This window comes from Abrus precatorius, unplaced genomic scaffold (genome assembly GCF_003935025.1).
Source record: "Abrus precatorius isolate BTA unplaced genomic scaffold, Abrus_2018 Scaffold11, whole genome shotgun sequence".
Lineage (NCBI taxonomy): Eukaryota > Viridiplantae > Streptophyta > Magnoliopsida > Fabales > Fabaceae > Abrus > Abrus precatorius.
Window position 1 is genome coordinate 7,649,434 of NW_020874303.1, and position 15,009 is coordinate 7,664,442.

Genomic DNA, 15,009 nt, shown 5'->3' on the forward strand with positions numbered 1-15,009 from the left:
TTGTAAAAAAGTACTGTTAAAATAGCATTACTTTTCTTCTTTTATTTTTAACGTGTAGAAAAGAGATTATATGTTGTTTCGTACATGATACAAACGTATGAAATCTTTCGCACTGTTTATCCAATCTTTTCTGTATATATAACAAACCAGCGGAAGAATCAATCTAGTAATTAATTGGTTGTTCGCTCAGTTTTATTTTTACTTTCAAAGTATATGAAAACCTAAAATACTTGTCCAATAAATTAATACAAAGTATATATGTTTTATTAAGATCAATCTTATATGTAAATAATAAAACCACAGTTCACAAGAGAAAATAAAATTGAATTTAGTGAAAAGTAAAAATGTAATGAATGAAATAGTAAAAGTGATTGAATTACAAGAGGAGTAATAGAACACATATATAACTAACTAATTTGTTTAACTAATATAACTAATTTTTTCATTTCTAATAACCTTATGTAAATACATTACCTAAACATGTATATAATTAATGAATTAGAAACTTCAAAATCAATAGGTAAAGTTTAACTACTCAAGTTCAAGCTATAATGTATGTTTAATCACTTGGCAAAGCTATAGTATAAAGACAATTGCAAATGCTTTAAGTTAGAAATTAGAATTATCAAGTCAATAGAGATAAAAGCCAAAAAAAAAAATTAAGAGGTTTGTTAACTTCAACTTTTAGAATTAAATTTAAGCATTCATAAATAAAATTTTCTATAAAAATATATATATAATTATTGTATTAAAATTATAAAAATATAATAAATATTTTTTTTTAATAAAATTTTATTATTATTAGTTGTTTATCATCGACTCTTAAACTCAAAAATTAATTATTAAGTAGAAGCTATGACTCAAGGATTAACCACTTAAGAAAAGCAACCATACATGCTTAACTACTTAAGAAAGGTATAAGCTAAAATAAAGGCATACAAGCTAAACCAATTTGAGAAATAAAAATGCACACTTGTGACAATAAATCAATTTCTTCTCATCAAGGAGTAAGAAACATCAACAATAGTAAAAGCATGGCCTTGTTAACATCATCAATGCAGATACACCAATCTCAGCTCTACTTGAAATGAGGAACGAACACAATGCTTCAGAATGAGCACTGAATGTACAACTGCAATGTCAACAATAATCTGTTTCAACCGAGTGTTATTCCATTTTGACACATTTTCTACATCAGCAGATTCCAAGTGTTCGATTCGCACACGACGTTTTTGTGCCTGAGAATGTCATCAAGGGACAAGATAAGGGAATCCATTTTCATGGGAACGATGGAGAAAATGAAATCTCAGGCTTGGAGTGGATTGGATCACATATGGAAAAAGTTCACTTGGAGAAAATATATAGAACCAAATCTATAATAAGGTTTTTATTATCTTGAACACGTATCTTTCAATGGAAATATGTCATTTCAAAATCAGAAACCACCAATTCATAGTCGCTTCGAAGCATCATTGTTAGATTTAGAAGAGATGACAATCAACAAATTTGGAACAAGAGAGAAAGAGATAACGAAAAGGAGAGTAAAAAAGAAAAACAGCAAACTGATTTTATTTTTATTTATTTGTAATGAAAAATGCAGCCAATAATTTATTGTAACTGTCATTACTCTAGCATGTGAAGAAAGGTTCAGAAGAGAAAATGAAGTTAGAGTTGAGTGAAAAGAAAAATTGTATTGAATAGAGAATAGTTAAAATGATTTAATAGCTGGAAGTAACAAGATTTATATGTCCAATTAATTTTTTAACTAATATAACTAATCTCTAATTAAGTTTGATCACCAACAAATACAATTACAAACAAAACACCCTTATAGTAAAACTAATTATTATATGATATAAATAGTTTCTTTTACATATGTTGTATAAAACTATCAGCTTGTTCATAATTTATGTTAACTATATAAATAATAATTATTTTGTCGATTTAGTTATTTTGTAAGAATTTAAAAGAAAGTAATGAAGATTTGCATTTTATTTTCTCCAAAAATAACTAATTAAAACTCAATTCAATATAATATGAAAATATGTGACTGAACTCGTCTAGCTTATGGTACATTACTTTGTGCATATAGTATTATCTAAATAAAAAACTTTTAAGTTGTGTTTGAACATGATATTTAAAAATTGTTACAAAATACTATGAAAGCCTTACTGGTATTTGAATAACAACGAAACGTATTTTTAAAATAATATAAAATTTTAACTAAATAATTTTTACATTAAATAGAAAAAATTTCAAATGACTAATTTTAGAAATAATTTTAAAATATTTTTATTATACTTAATTTTTTGTATTTATCATTCACAGTTCCTTTGATACTTGACTTCTACTCTTAAACATCTTTCATTAATGCTTTCATAATTTTAACAATTTTAAAATTTTTTATTATTAAACTTTTTTTATAATTATCATTTATAATTTTTCTTATACTTATTCACATTTAATCGTTCTTCATTATTAATGTCTTCAAGAATTCTAAAATTGTCTGTCCAAACACAATCCTACATATTTTCACATTCTATCAACTCCTATGAAGGACTACTTCTTAACTTCCACAACAATTTTATCTTGAACAATGTTATTTTCACTTATATATTTTTTGCAATAATTTTTACGACAAAAAAGATAAAAAAGAAAGAAAGTAAAACTATAAGTTAAAGTAAATAAGGAAAAGAAAAAAAAATAGAGAAAAATAAATTCTTTAAAAATATTGTGAAAAAGTAAAGTGAAAATAACATTTTCTTATAAGAAGTTTGAGAGAAAAAAAAAAAAAAAACAGATTGGAGACATAAAGAGGAAAATTTGTGGGACTAAAAAGGGAAAGCTAAAGAGCAATGGAAAAGAAATCTTGTATTTTTGTTTTCCTTTTTTATTTGTCCAACCTCGTAATCTTGTTTGAATGCATACAATTAATGGATGTTGAATAATTGAAGTTTCTATGAGAACATACAAAGAAATTACACAGTTGAAAACCATATCCAAACCCAAAAAAGAAAGCTTAGACAAGGCAGCACAATTTCCCATCTCTAACCAAAGTTAAGAAATAATTTCAGGCTTTCAGTGTTGGGTATGACAGCAACGAATGAAGATCACACCTTTCCTATGACTTAGATTTATTCATCAAAGTGGGATACAATACTTGCTTTGTTGCTTACAATCAAGTTAGGACAGTAGAATTATTTAAGATGAGATGTAACACGGATTCAAATTAAAAGCCATCGCTTCAAGAATTTTGAAAAACCGTACGTTATTAGAAGAAATAAGCATAAGAGGATGAGACCATGGTTGTCTTCTTGGCAGGCACTAAGATGATATGTGAAAATCTGTGCAAGAGATTCGAATAATACTGCTATGGTATCTATTTTCTTTTTCACTTGATAATTTTTTTATTTTCAATTTAAAAATATAAATTAAAAATAAAACAGATAATGGTGGATGTTGATATTTTGAGAAAAATAAATGTATTATGAGAAGATTAATGACACTTTTTTCTTTTCCTAAGATTCATGTTTTTAGTGGGGACTAGGGTTTTAATGGTGCATAAAGTTTTATAAGTATGAATTAGGTTGGATTGATATTTTTGAAGAATTGATACGCTAAATTTTGGGCTAATTCCTAAAACATTAGAGTATGAAAGGATTTTATTTTTTCCACAATTTCATAATCTCACTTTTTTAACTCTTTTCTATTTCTGTTTGTTTCTATAAGAATATTATTTTTCAATAATTATAAGATCAACATCCGTACAAAATTAAGTGTTTATAGTATATGTCAGACATGGATTAAGTAATGATTTTTTTTTTATAAATCTTTTGTAAAAAAGACTTTATATCAATTAATAATATATATATATATATATATATATATATAGTAGTTTTAGAGCATATTTATTTTCCTTCTTAAAAGAAGTTGTCTGCTTTTAAAATAAAATAAAATATAACTTAATTATCATATCAATTTATGATTGATTGAAAACACTTTTACGTGTTCATTCATTTTTTTATCTGTTAATTTACACTAAGTCTAAATTTATATTTTAATTTTTTTATAATTTACTTTTTATTCTTAAACATGTACCTCTTTAATTTAATTTTATGTAATATAATAAAATATTTATTATTAATAAATAAAATATTTACTTACAATTCATTAGATTAAAAAATATTTATAAAATATATTGAAAAATTATATTGTAATTGAATAATAACCATGTCAAGCTTTCAACATCCGAGGGTCTTGCATTATATAATTTAATAGGGTATCTAAAGCAAAGTAGATCATTTGGTGTAAACCTTATCTTTAGATGAAACTGACTTGTTAAAGCGTCCTTATGAATACACACCACATGATTACGACAATCGTGTGAAAAAAAGAATATTTACATGACTCAAAATGTGTTAAGCAGTTAGGCAAATTAAAAAATGAAAAGAATGCAATATGAAGAGCTATTCGTTCAATAATTCATTACTTTTACTGCGAAACTAATTACATGCATAACATAAAACCATTTTATTTTATCTTCTTTTTAGTACAAGCATAAGTGAAATCCTTATTCAGCAAACGCAAAGCTTGAGCTAATGTTTGGTACAATCAGTAGGAGCAAAGGAAACCTTTTCTTCTTTAAGATCGTATTCCACCTGAAAACCAACCTGTGCCCCATTTCCAAGGATTTGGAGGGGTTCAGACTCTTCAGAGCCTGGTGATACCCACATGCAAATGAGGTTGTCACCAAACACAGTGAATATGTTTCTCCAATTCAAGTGAACCTTAGCTCCAGTAAAATGAAACACAATATTAGGGAAATCAACGTTACTATCGTTATGTTTGAAACAAAAGTCGAATTCATCTGGAGGATTTTGCTCTGCCTCAACACCCAAGACTTCCTTTACCAAAGTTATAAACTTATTGTAAGACCTTTGTTCGAGAATTGTAAATCTGGTCCCTGAATCAATGACCATGTTGCCATCGGTTTGACTTTTACTTGTCTTCACCATCTTTTTTCCAACAGAGATGCCTTCAAGATTAAGGTAGTAAAGGGTAGGAATAGAAGATTTTATTATAAGTGGGGTGGACACGACACTTTTTCCTTTTATCATTGCTTCATTCCCGAATTTCAATTTGCTTGTGGAATTTGAAGCCAGAGGAAGCAAACAGTAGGAGAATTTGTGACCAATTTCATCACCTAATTGTGAAACCAAAGACAATGGCCCTGCTCCAAGACCCACTATGCCTGTGTTCTTGGTGAATGCCTTAACCCCAGTGTCATTATTGCCATATCCACACCCAAAAGTAAACTTAGGAAATGTAATAGTGTTGTTCCCACCCTCAATACCAAAATTAATGAAATCAAGACCCAAACTACCTACGGTGACTGTCTTGTCACCATATATATATGCATATATGCACTCACCTGATTTTCCACAAAAACGTAGGGACTTGGGAAGTAGTGTGCATGGTTGTGAGTCACATGAAACACTCTTAAATGTGGATGATTTTTTTGGATCAAACAATGGAGTGTCTTGGGGTACACATTGTTTACAAGGGGTGCATTGTACCCAAATTAGATCACTGCCTGTGTCTGCAATAGCAAACCTTTCCACAGGAGGGGTGCCAATGTAAAATATCACGAGGTATTCTTGAAGGTCTGGATCTGGAATTGTAATAGTTTTGGGTAATTTATTTTCATTCACAAGGGAGTTAATACGATTGGATCGAGCAATGGACCTTAGTGCAGCATTCTTGATGAGTTGTGATGTGGTCAATGAAGGGTCGTAAAAGGGTGACAAAGGTGAGTCACGATGAATAAGATCAATGCTGAAGCCCTTCAAATTTTTAGTGGCTTCAGCTAAAGATGCACTTGAAATTGAAGATAGGACCAAAATATAGAATATAAAAGCATGCATGATTGAGGAAACAGTGATAGAAAGAAATGACCAACCTAGGATAGGGCGTACGAGGGTGAGAGATGTAAGCAATTTCTTCAAGTCCTTCTATTTATAGAGTTTTCGACTTCATTTGTAAACGTGCGATGTTTATTTTGTAAATTATTATACGATAACTTTAATTAATCAATTTTTTTAATTTAAGATCTTAAAGTTAACACTATATTTGATAATACATAGAGAGAGAGTAGGGGAAAGTTACCTGTGTAGCTCTAAAAAGAATTATTCTATTCAATAACTTTTCATAAATATTAAATTTTATTAACCTAATTATTTAATAATGTGATATGTTTATGTTGATAATGCATATGAAAATTTAAATAAATTAAATATTCATAAATATACAATTTTATAATTAATATTTTAAAACATAGTTATAGAAATAAAAAAATTAATGATAAAAAATAATCGTTCAAAGAAATTAAAAAAATTCAAAAATGTAAGAATTAACAACATATTTAAAGCTTTAATATATTTAGTATATCTCGTCATGCTTACCTTACCATGTTGACGTCATATGGCTAGTACGACGATATAAATTTCAAAGCATAAAATGTAATGCAGCAGAAAGTATTAATTTAGTAAAGTGTCTATTGTATATGATAATAAAATCACTTTTAAAAAATCATGGACAGAGTTTTCTCCAATAATTGGCTCTCGTCTTTTCAAGAAAAATGGTTACCATTATTAGGGCTTTCACCTTAGCTTCTCAAGTAAACAATCCTGGAGCGATAAAGGGGTCTCCAAGGTGATTGCGAGTCAGATCTTGGCTTCCACTTCAGTAAACCTTAAAGGATAGAGCAGAATGAAGGGGAAAAAAGATCTAAAGAGAAGATGGACTTAATGAATCGAAGTATAAAGTACGTGAAAATAGCTTTTAGAGCTTCTCTAGAAACACTAGAGGGATGCATACAAGGAGAGCTTAGATTTATAAATCAGATGCCCATATCCTGACATAAGACATAAGAAGTCCAATGGGAGCAATATTTGAAATAACAATCCATAAAAAAATATCGATATTTATATCAGATAAAATAAAGTTATAATTAAAAGGAATTACTAAATAACTTATTATAATTGATATGATTAATATGAATGGTCCGATAGTGAATAAATTAATATCTCCTCTGGATAGAATAAGATTCTCCTTGAAAGTAGTTTTGTTTCGTCTACTAGAGTTTAAAAAACTCCAAAAGGACTAGCATATTCAAGTCTAATACGCTATTGTATTCCTGCATATATTTCTCTTTCTAACTATACAATTGCTAGTACACTTATTGTGATTCCTAATACAAGAATAAAAATATGTCAGATCATGTGTTCTCTATCTCTAAATTTTCTAAATCATATTCATATAAAGATAAAGTTTTAGGGCCAAAAGACTCATATTTAGTCTTGAATAATGACGAAATCATTAAATTGATATTAGAAGATTATAATATAATACTTGAACCCAAAGATAATAAAGATCTTCATAATAATGAGTAAAACATGTGTCCTAACCTCATGATCTCTTTAGAAGACTATGAGGGGTGATGTGTCACTTAGAGGTTCACTTTAGTAGTAAAACTCTTAAGTAAATTTGTCAATTTTAGTTACCTGAACCAGAAACTAAGTAGTATATGGAGAAAGAACAGTTCCCTGAAAGTCTTGGATTTAAATAAATTTTTTGAATTATATTTGAAAATATGGAAGACTACAAGTTGGCCTTGTTTAAAGGTCCATAGATGATTTTGGACCATTATCTTTCAGTTTAGAGGTGGAGACCTCTCTTTTGAACTAAGAATTATAACCTTAGAAAAATTGCAGTATGGGTGCATAGCCCTGACTTGCCTTTTGAATTGTATAACAAAAAATTTCTCTTGCAAATTGGGTCTTACATGGGATCTATGATAAAGGTGGACCCCTATTCATCCTTACTGTCTAGGAGAAAATTTGGTAGAATTTGCAATGAAATAGACCTTAGGAAGAGACCAATTCCTACTTTCAAAGTCGTAGGTCAGGAATTTAAAGTGAAGAAATGAGGGATTGCATTTAATTTGTTTTAATTGTGAAAAATATGGATACCATCAAGATTAATGTGGTGAGAATTTTATATCTAGTCAGGTGGATAGGCAACTAGAGCTAATATGCCTAATAGTTCCATAGGTAGGGAGGATATGTTAGATAATAACTCAAACCTGAGTAAGGATATGGCTATAGACTATACTAATAATGAGGGAAGACTAAAGGAGGATCAATTTAAGCCTTGGATGTTGGCTAAAAATAATTTAAGAAAAAATCTAGCTCACCTTTGAATGATGGGATATCCTCTAAAAATGGAAAAACAAAAGAAATATCTTCAAGGTTTATATTTGATATTTTAGGTAACTCCAATTAGGATCAGAAATTGGAAGTAGAACTGAGTAGCTTTAAACCCTCAGGTGCTTCCTAAAATAAGGAATCAAGTCTTAATGAACATTTACCTAATAAGCAGTCTAGTAAGCCTTATATTAATAATAAGTCTAATGATCATTTTAGAAAAGGAACCAAGTGTAGGGTTAAGCCTAAAATGGTTATTTGGGTAAAGGCAAAGGTGTGTATCCTCAACTTGATAAGGCTTGCATTGTTAGTGATGAGTAGGAAGACTAAAAGAGGGATCTTAGTCACGAGAATATTCTTCCTATGAATACTTTTAAGCAAATCCTCCAAAAAAAAAAAAAAATTATGGTTACACTATTTAGGATCTCGTAGGCTTAAATTTTAGTTTTATTAAAAGGAGCAGGAAACTCCCATTCCTGACCCTACTGATAGGCCCCTAGATGTATCATCCAAAATGGATCTTGATAAAGTTAATAATAAGGAAAATACTATTTCTTATAATAGTTATGTTGTAGAGAATGATTTAAATATACTTCAGCATCCTAAGGATGCTTCCAAATTTCTTCCTGAATTCATGACTGTTTGTGTTGAAATTGTAGGAGTGTAAGGGGTAAGACATTCTCTAGGCTCATAAATGACCTAATTAAAACTTATAGTCTAGATTTTATTGCTATATTTGAATCTAGAATCAATCTCAGTAAAGCTAATTTGGTTATTAAAAAATTCAATCTGGATGGTTTACTTAAAGTTTATGCTTTAGGTTTCTTTGGGAGTATTTGGTGCTATTGGAATAATAGGAAAGTTAAGGTTGTTGTCTTAAATAAAAACAAGCATTTTATTCACCTAAAAGTTAGATTAGGTGATGTCTTCTGTTTATGTTATCCCTTAAGAAGGTTTCATAGCTCAGTGTTAGGAGTCCCTCATTAATTTTAGTCAATCAATTAACTGCTCCTAGTATTTTGCTTGAGAATTTAATTTTTTTTTCTCTTTGAAAAAGAGAAATATAGTGGTAGTCCTGTTAACTTAAGCCTTCTAAATCAATTTGTTGATTTCCTTAATTCTTGTTGGCTCTAGGATTTAGATTTCAAAGGAGACCCCTTCACTTGGCACAGACATAAACTTAAGGGGAGAATTGATAGAGTTATGATCAATGAATCTTAGAGGATGTTGTTTCAAAATAGTTCAATAATTCATCTCCCCATTTTAAAATCTGATCATGTTACTCTTTGGATGGAAATTAGAAGCAAGGATAGTAATAGGCCTTATCACAAACCTTTTAAGTTCTTAATTCCTTGGTTGGCTCATAATGACTTTAATAACCAGATTAAAAACTCTTGGATCATTTCAAATTTCTGGACTGATAATGTTAATAGCTTTAGGAATAATATTTCTTATTGGAGTTTGAATATTTTTGGTAATATCTGTAAAAGAATAATATTAAACAGAATCAAAGGTGTTTTTACTAGATTAGCTACTCAAAATAATTCTTATCTTGATAACCTTATGAAATCATTGTGGGTAGAGTATTAGAGTATCTTGGATTCTGAAAGTTTTTTTGGTTCCATAAATATAAATCTAGTTGGATTAAGTTAGGGGATAGGAAGAATAAGTTTTTTCTTAAGATAATAGTGATTTGTAGACAAAATAATCATAGTGAGGTCCTTGGGGATGATAACGGTGATTGAGAATTTTGATCCCCAGAATCCAAGATAGACTAGTTTGATATTTTAGCAATTTATATTATGATCCTTGCCTTGATAGTAGTCCTTTCCTTACTATTTCTAGGTTTCCTCTCCTTAGGAAAGCAAATATTGATTTGATTAACTCTTATCCTAAAATAGAAGAGGTAAAAACTTCTTTATTCAATATAGGCAACTTTAAATCTCTAGGCCTTGATGGGCTCCATGTTGTTTTCTTAAAAAATCAATGAGAATTTGTAGCGCCTTTTATTTGAAGCTTCTCTTTGAGATTTTTAATGATCCTTCAACCATTTCTAATGTTAATGACACCGTTATTTTCTTAATTCCTAAAGTTGATACCCCAAGCATATTAAGCAGTTTAGGCCTATTTCTTTGTACAATGTTAGTTATAAAATTATTACCAAAATGCTTGCTAATAGAATTAAGGGGAGCCTTCCTGTTATTATCTTTGTCAACCACACTAGTTACATATCTGAGATGCAGGATATTAATAATACTCTTATCCTACAAGAGCTTATTCACTCATTTAATAAATTAAACCATAGGAGTAATTTCATGATTATTATAATTGATCTAGAAAAGACTTATGATAGACTTATGTGAAGTTTTATTGATGAAACTTTATAGGTTATTGGCCTCAATCCTATATTTTGAGCCCTTACAAGCCACTATATCTCTTCTTCCATATTTATTAATTGAAACAATAATAGAATTGAAGCTAACTCATTTCTCCTTATATATTTGTCATGTGCATTGAGAGGCTAACTCATTTAATTTAGGATAGGGTTGATGATGGTAGTTGGGTTCCTTTTTCTTTCAGAAGCAAAGATCCTAATATATTTCATCTTCTTTTTGTTGATGATATCATTTTAGTTACTAAAGCTGATAAGTATAATGCTGAAACTATCTCTGAGGTCTTGAATAAATTTTGCTTTGTCTTAAGTCTTTTTTATTAATAAATTTAAGTCTTCTGTATATTTCTCTAAATATTGTAATTCTACTCTCATTCAAGACCTGAGTAGGTGCTTAGGATTTAGGAATTTTTCTCAGTGTGGTAAGTATCTTGGCATCCCTGTTAGTCATCTTAATCCTACTAGACAGGGCTTTAAGTTTATTATAGATAAAATAAGAAGAAAGCTCTCTATTTAGAAATGAATCTCTTATCCATGTAAGGAAGAATCATCCTTACCTAGGCCTATATCATGAGTATTTCTAATTATTTTATGCAAATTAGTTTTATCCCTAGGTTTGTTTGTAATAAAATTAATAAGATTTGTAAGCACTTCATTCTCTGAATGGGAAAAAATATCACCTAATTAGTTGGAAGACTATTTGTAAACCTAAAAGTGAGGGGGATTAGGGTTTAAAGACATTCATTTAGTCAATAAAGCCTTCATAATGAAACTTTGTTGGAGGCTCATTACCTTTTCCAATGATTTATGGTCTCAGGTTATCTATGATAAATATAGCTTTATTTTAGGTAAATCTCTTAAAATTACTAATAGTAAAAAATTCTCTCCTTTATGGAAGGATATGGTTGTTAGTTGAGACTATTTTTATCAAGGGCTTGGCTTGGATTCTTGGGAATGTGATGACTGCTAGATTCTGGTAGGATAATTGGATTCATAAGATTCCAAATCTTTCTAGTTTTGCTCTTTATCTCATTAGTGGTGATAATTTAAATGACCTTGTGGCCTTTTTTTTTTTTCCCATCAAGGCAATTGAGATTAGTTGAAAATTAGACAAGTTCTTTCCAACTCTATTTGTGATTTGATCTCTCAAACCAATTTGCCTATGCTCTTTAATAATCAGGATAAGTTTTTCTAGAAGCTTACTAGTAATAGTTTTTTTTTTCAATTAGGTTTGCTTATAATATGATTTTTGAGTGCAATCTGAATATGGATAGTAATAATCAAACTTTTAAATTAGTTTGGAACTGGAATAGGCCTCCTAAAGTTAATGTTTTCCTATAGAAAGTTACTTATGAAAAACTTCTAACTGAGGAGAGATTTAATCGTAAAATGACTAGCTCTTCTCTTTGTACTAGATGCAATAAGGCTCTTGAATCTGTGATGCATGTCCTTAGGGACTCTTGGTATGCTAATCAAATTTGGAATAAGCTTCCTCCCCCTGATAAATGATCCTCTTTCTTTACTCTTTGCTTATCTAACTGGATTTTGTTTAATTTATACTATAATTTTCCTATGCATCCTTTTTGGCCCTCTCTATTTGGTTTTGTCACCTGCAATCTGTGAAAAAAATAGAAACTATGCTATATTTCATAACTCCCTTTTGAATTTTGAATCCCTATTAAATAAAATTGTTTATGAGTTTGATAGATGAGTTGAATAGTTGGTTGTTTGGAGCCTCAGGGTCTTGTTAGATGGCAATCGCCCCTAGAAAAGAAAGTTAAGCTCAATATTGATAGTTTTGTCATACATACTTTAGGTGCTGCTAGTTGTGGATGTTTTATCCGTGATTAGAATGGAGCATTAATAACTTGTTTCTATAATTCCCAATCTCTATTCCTCACTTGCTACTGAATTGTGGGCTATTATTTGGAGTCTCTAGTCATATGTAGGAATAACTAAGTCATTTGGATTAAGTATGACTGCTAGAAAGCTATTTCGTTAATCATCAATATTCAAAGTAGCAATCATCTGTTGTTTATTGTTATCTAGAATATTAGGCTCCTTCTTAGGAATATTAAATTTGTTAGATTTAGTCACATTTTAAGAGAAGCAAACTATTATGCCGATTGGATGGTTAGGTTAGGGGTTAAAGCTGAGCAACTTTTTTATTGTTTTGATAAAGTTTTCCCTTCTATAGAGCCTCTATTAAGGCTAGATTCTCTTAAAGTCTCTTGCACTACATTTTATATCTAGTTTGTTTTTTGTGTTTGGATTTTGTTAGCCCTATTAAATAGCAAAAATAATAAAATAAAATGTCTATTATCTGATACTTAAATGGACAACTATTGTAGGAACGAACAAAATAATTGTGACAGTAATCATACATGCTTTGGTTATTTATCATTGAACATAAAATAGCAACTTTGTTAACACGAGTGTTTAGTTTAGCATAAATGGGATGAAGTTTTTTAACCTTTTTATTTTTAAATTTTGAAAGAGCATATTTTTTATTCATAACTCTAATTTATGTATATTATATGTTTATTTCTTATATTTGTTGAGATGCATTAATTTAGTCGTCACACTTTTTCAACTGCTAAAACAAACACTTTTAATAGTAAAATGTATTACCAAATAAATGTTTGGTGTATTTAACTTTTTCTACAAAAGCCTTAGAATTTATGCCAAAATTTAATTTCCTGATTTTCATTTTATAGTTATTTACGTGAAGTTTTACTATCTATTTCTTCATAAAATCAGCATTTTATTTACTCATGAACAGCACATATACTTGCACACATTCATGAAATATGATCAAATATAAAAGATCAAATTCTATGCATAATATTTTAGTTTAAATAATGTTTTAATCGTATAAAAATTCATAATTTTTTATTTTCTTAAACAAGTTTGCTAAAAATTTATTTTCTTCTCATGTAATGTTTCTATTAGTAACTATTTTTAAATTTTTTTTTTCCTACGTGACATTAACTTTACTCAATGATGTTGAAAATGTAAAATGTATGTTGGATTACTATTAAAAACTTTACGGTTAAATAAGTCTTTTAGTTTTTATAAAATTATTAAAACTCACTTTTTGTTTTGATAGTTTTTTTTTCAGTCCTTAATTAATGTAAAATAGGTAGAATTAGCTTTTACAATTACTCTACTGAGTCTCTATTACTATTAATGTGATTAACCAAGCTTCATGTCATTATACTGTTCAAAAAGTTAATTTTGTTTTAATCCCTTACAATTACCGAAATTCACTTTTAGTTATGTAGAATAATACATAATATTAAACTTTTAAAAAAACAAACGATGTTCAAAAAATGGCTTCAAACTAAAGTTTCACTATTTCATGTTGCACTATTTCAACATTCTCAAATCCACACTATTAAGAATATGTGGAACTCTCTCAACCTTGTATTCTTTCTTTTAAAATAATTATTATAAATATTAATAGTTTTAAGTTATATAAAAAATTATTATGTAATAATAGTATAATAAATGTACATTATTAATATATTTTAATTAAATTCAATTTGCATATCATTTAAATTGCAAAAACTTATTAAATAACTTTTTTATCTTGAATAATGCACAATAATTCTTTTTGTTGTTTTAATTACTTTCCATAGTTAACTTTAATTTCTTGCTCTCAATTCCCTAATCATTTTTTTTTGGATAAAATTCACATAATGATAACAATAGATTTTACCTTTTATGAGCTCTGACTAATTGCTATTAATTATTAAAACTAGTGAGAATATGTTTAAGAATATTTTGGAATTTTAGAATGAACTAGTTTTTAAATAAACAAGAATAAACTACCAAGCATGTAGACAAATTAGTAGAAAAAACTTTATCATCCATAGTCCTACATAAGTCGAATAAAATTTTCTTGTAACAAAAGATATTTATAGTTTAGATTAGAGAAAAATAAATAAATATTTGTTAAACATATACATTTAAAATCAATTGGATGAATTAGTTTTTAAATATAATATATTAAAAGTCAAAACTTTTGATATCAAATGTCAAATTTAGACATTTATACTATTTAATTTTTTTTATAAAATACAATATTAACTAATCTAACTAATGTTTGAAAATTCTTATTAAATATATTAATTCATAAAATATAAATAAATATATCAAATTTTAGAAGAGATACAAATACAAATGTTCAAATTATATGAAATTTAATATGCATAAAAATAATATAAGATAATTTATTAATTAATATTATATCTTATAAAAATTATTAAATTGTATAAATATTTAAATTTAATATCCATGTGTCAACAAATCCAATCATATATTAACAGCAAATAGATAGTTTAATTTAAA

At 28.2% G+C, this 15,009-nt stretch overlaps 1 protein-coding gene across 1 annotated transcript; it reads right to left on the reverse strand.

Annotated features, from left to right (window-relative positions):
- Window positions 1–1,052: 1,052 nt before the first annotated feature.
- Window positions 1,053–8,644, reverse strand: LOC113855566 (aspartic proteinase CDR1-like). Its single transcript, XM_027487204.1, has 2 exons — window positions 4,632–8,644; window positions 1,053–1,238 (listed from the first exon to the last, which is right to left on the reverse strand). Exons 1-2 carry the CDS (start codon window positions 5,922–5,924, stop codon window positions 1,053–1,055), a joined length of 1,479 nt encoding a protein of 492 aa, XP_027343005.1. The 5' UTR covers window positions 5,925–8,644.
- Between the last annotated feature and the right edge of the window lie 6,365 nt (window positions 8,645–15,009).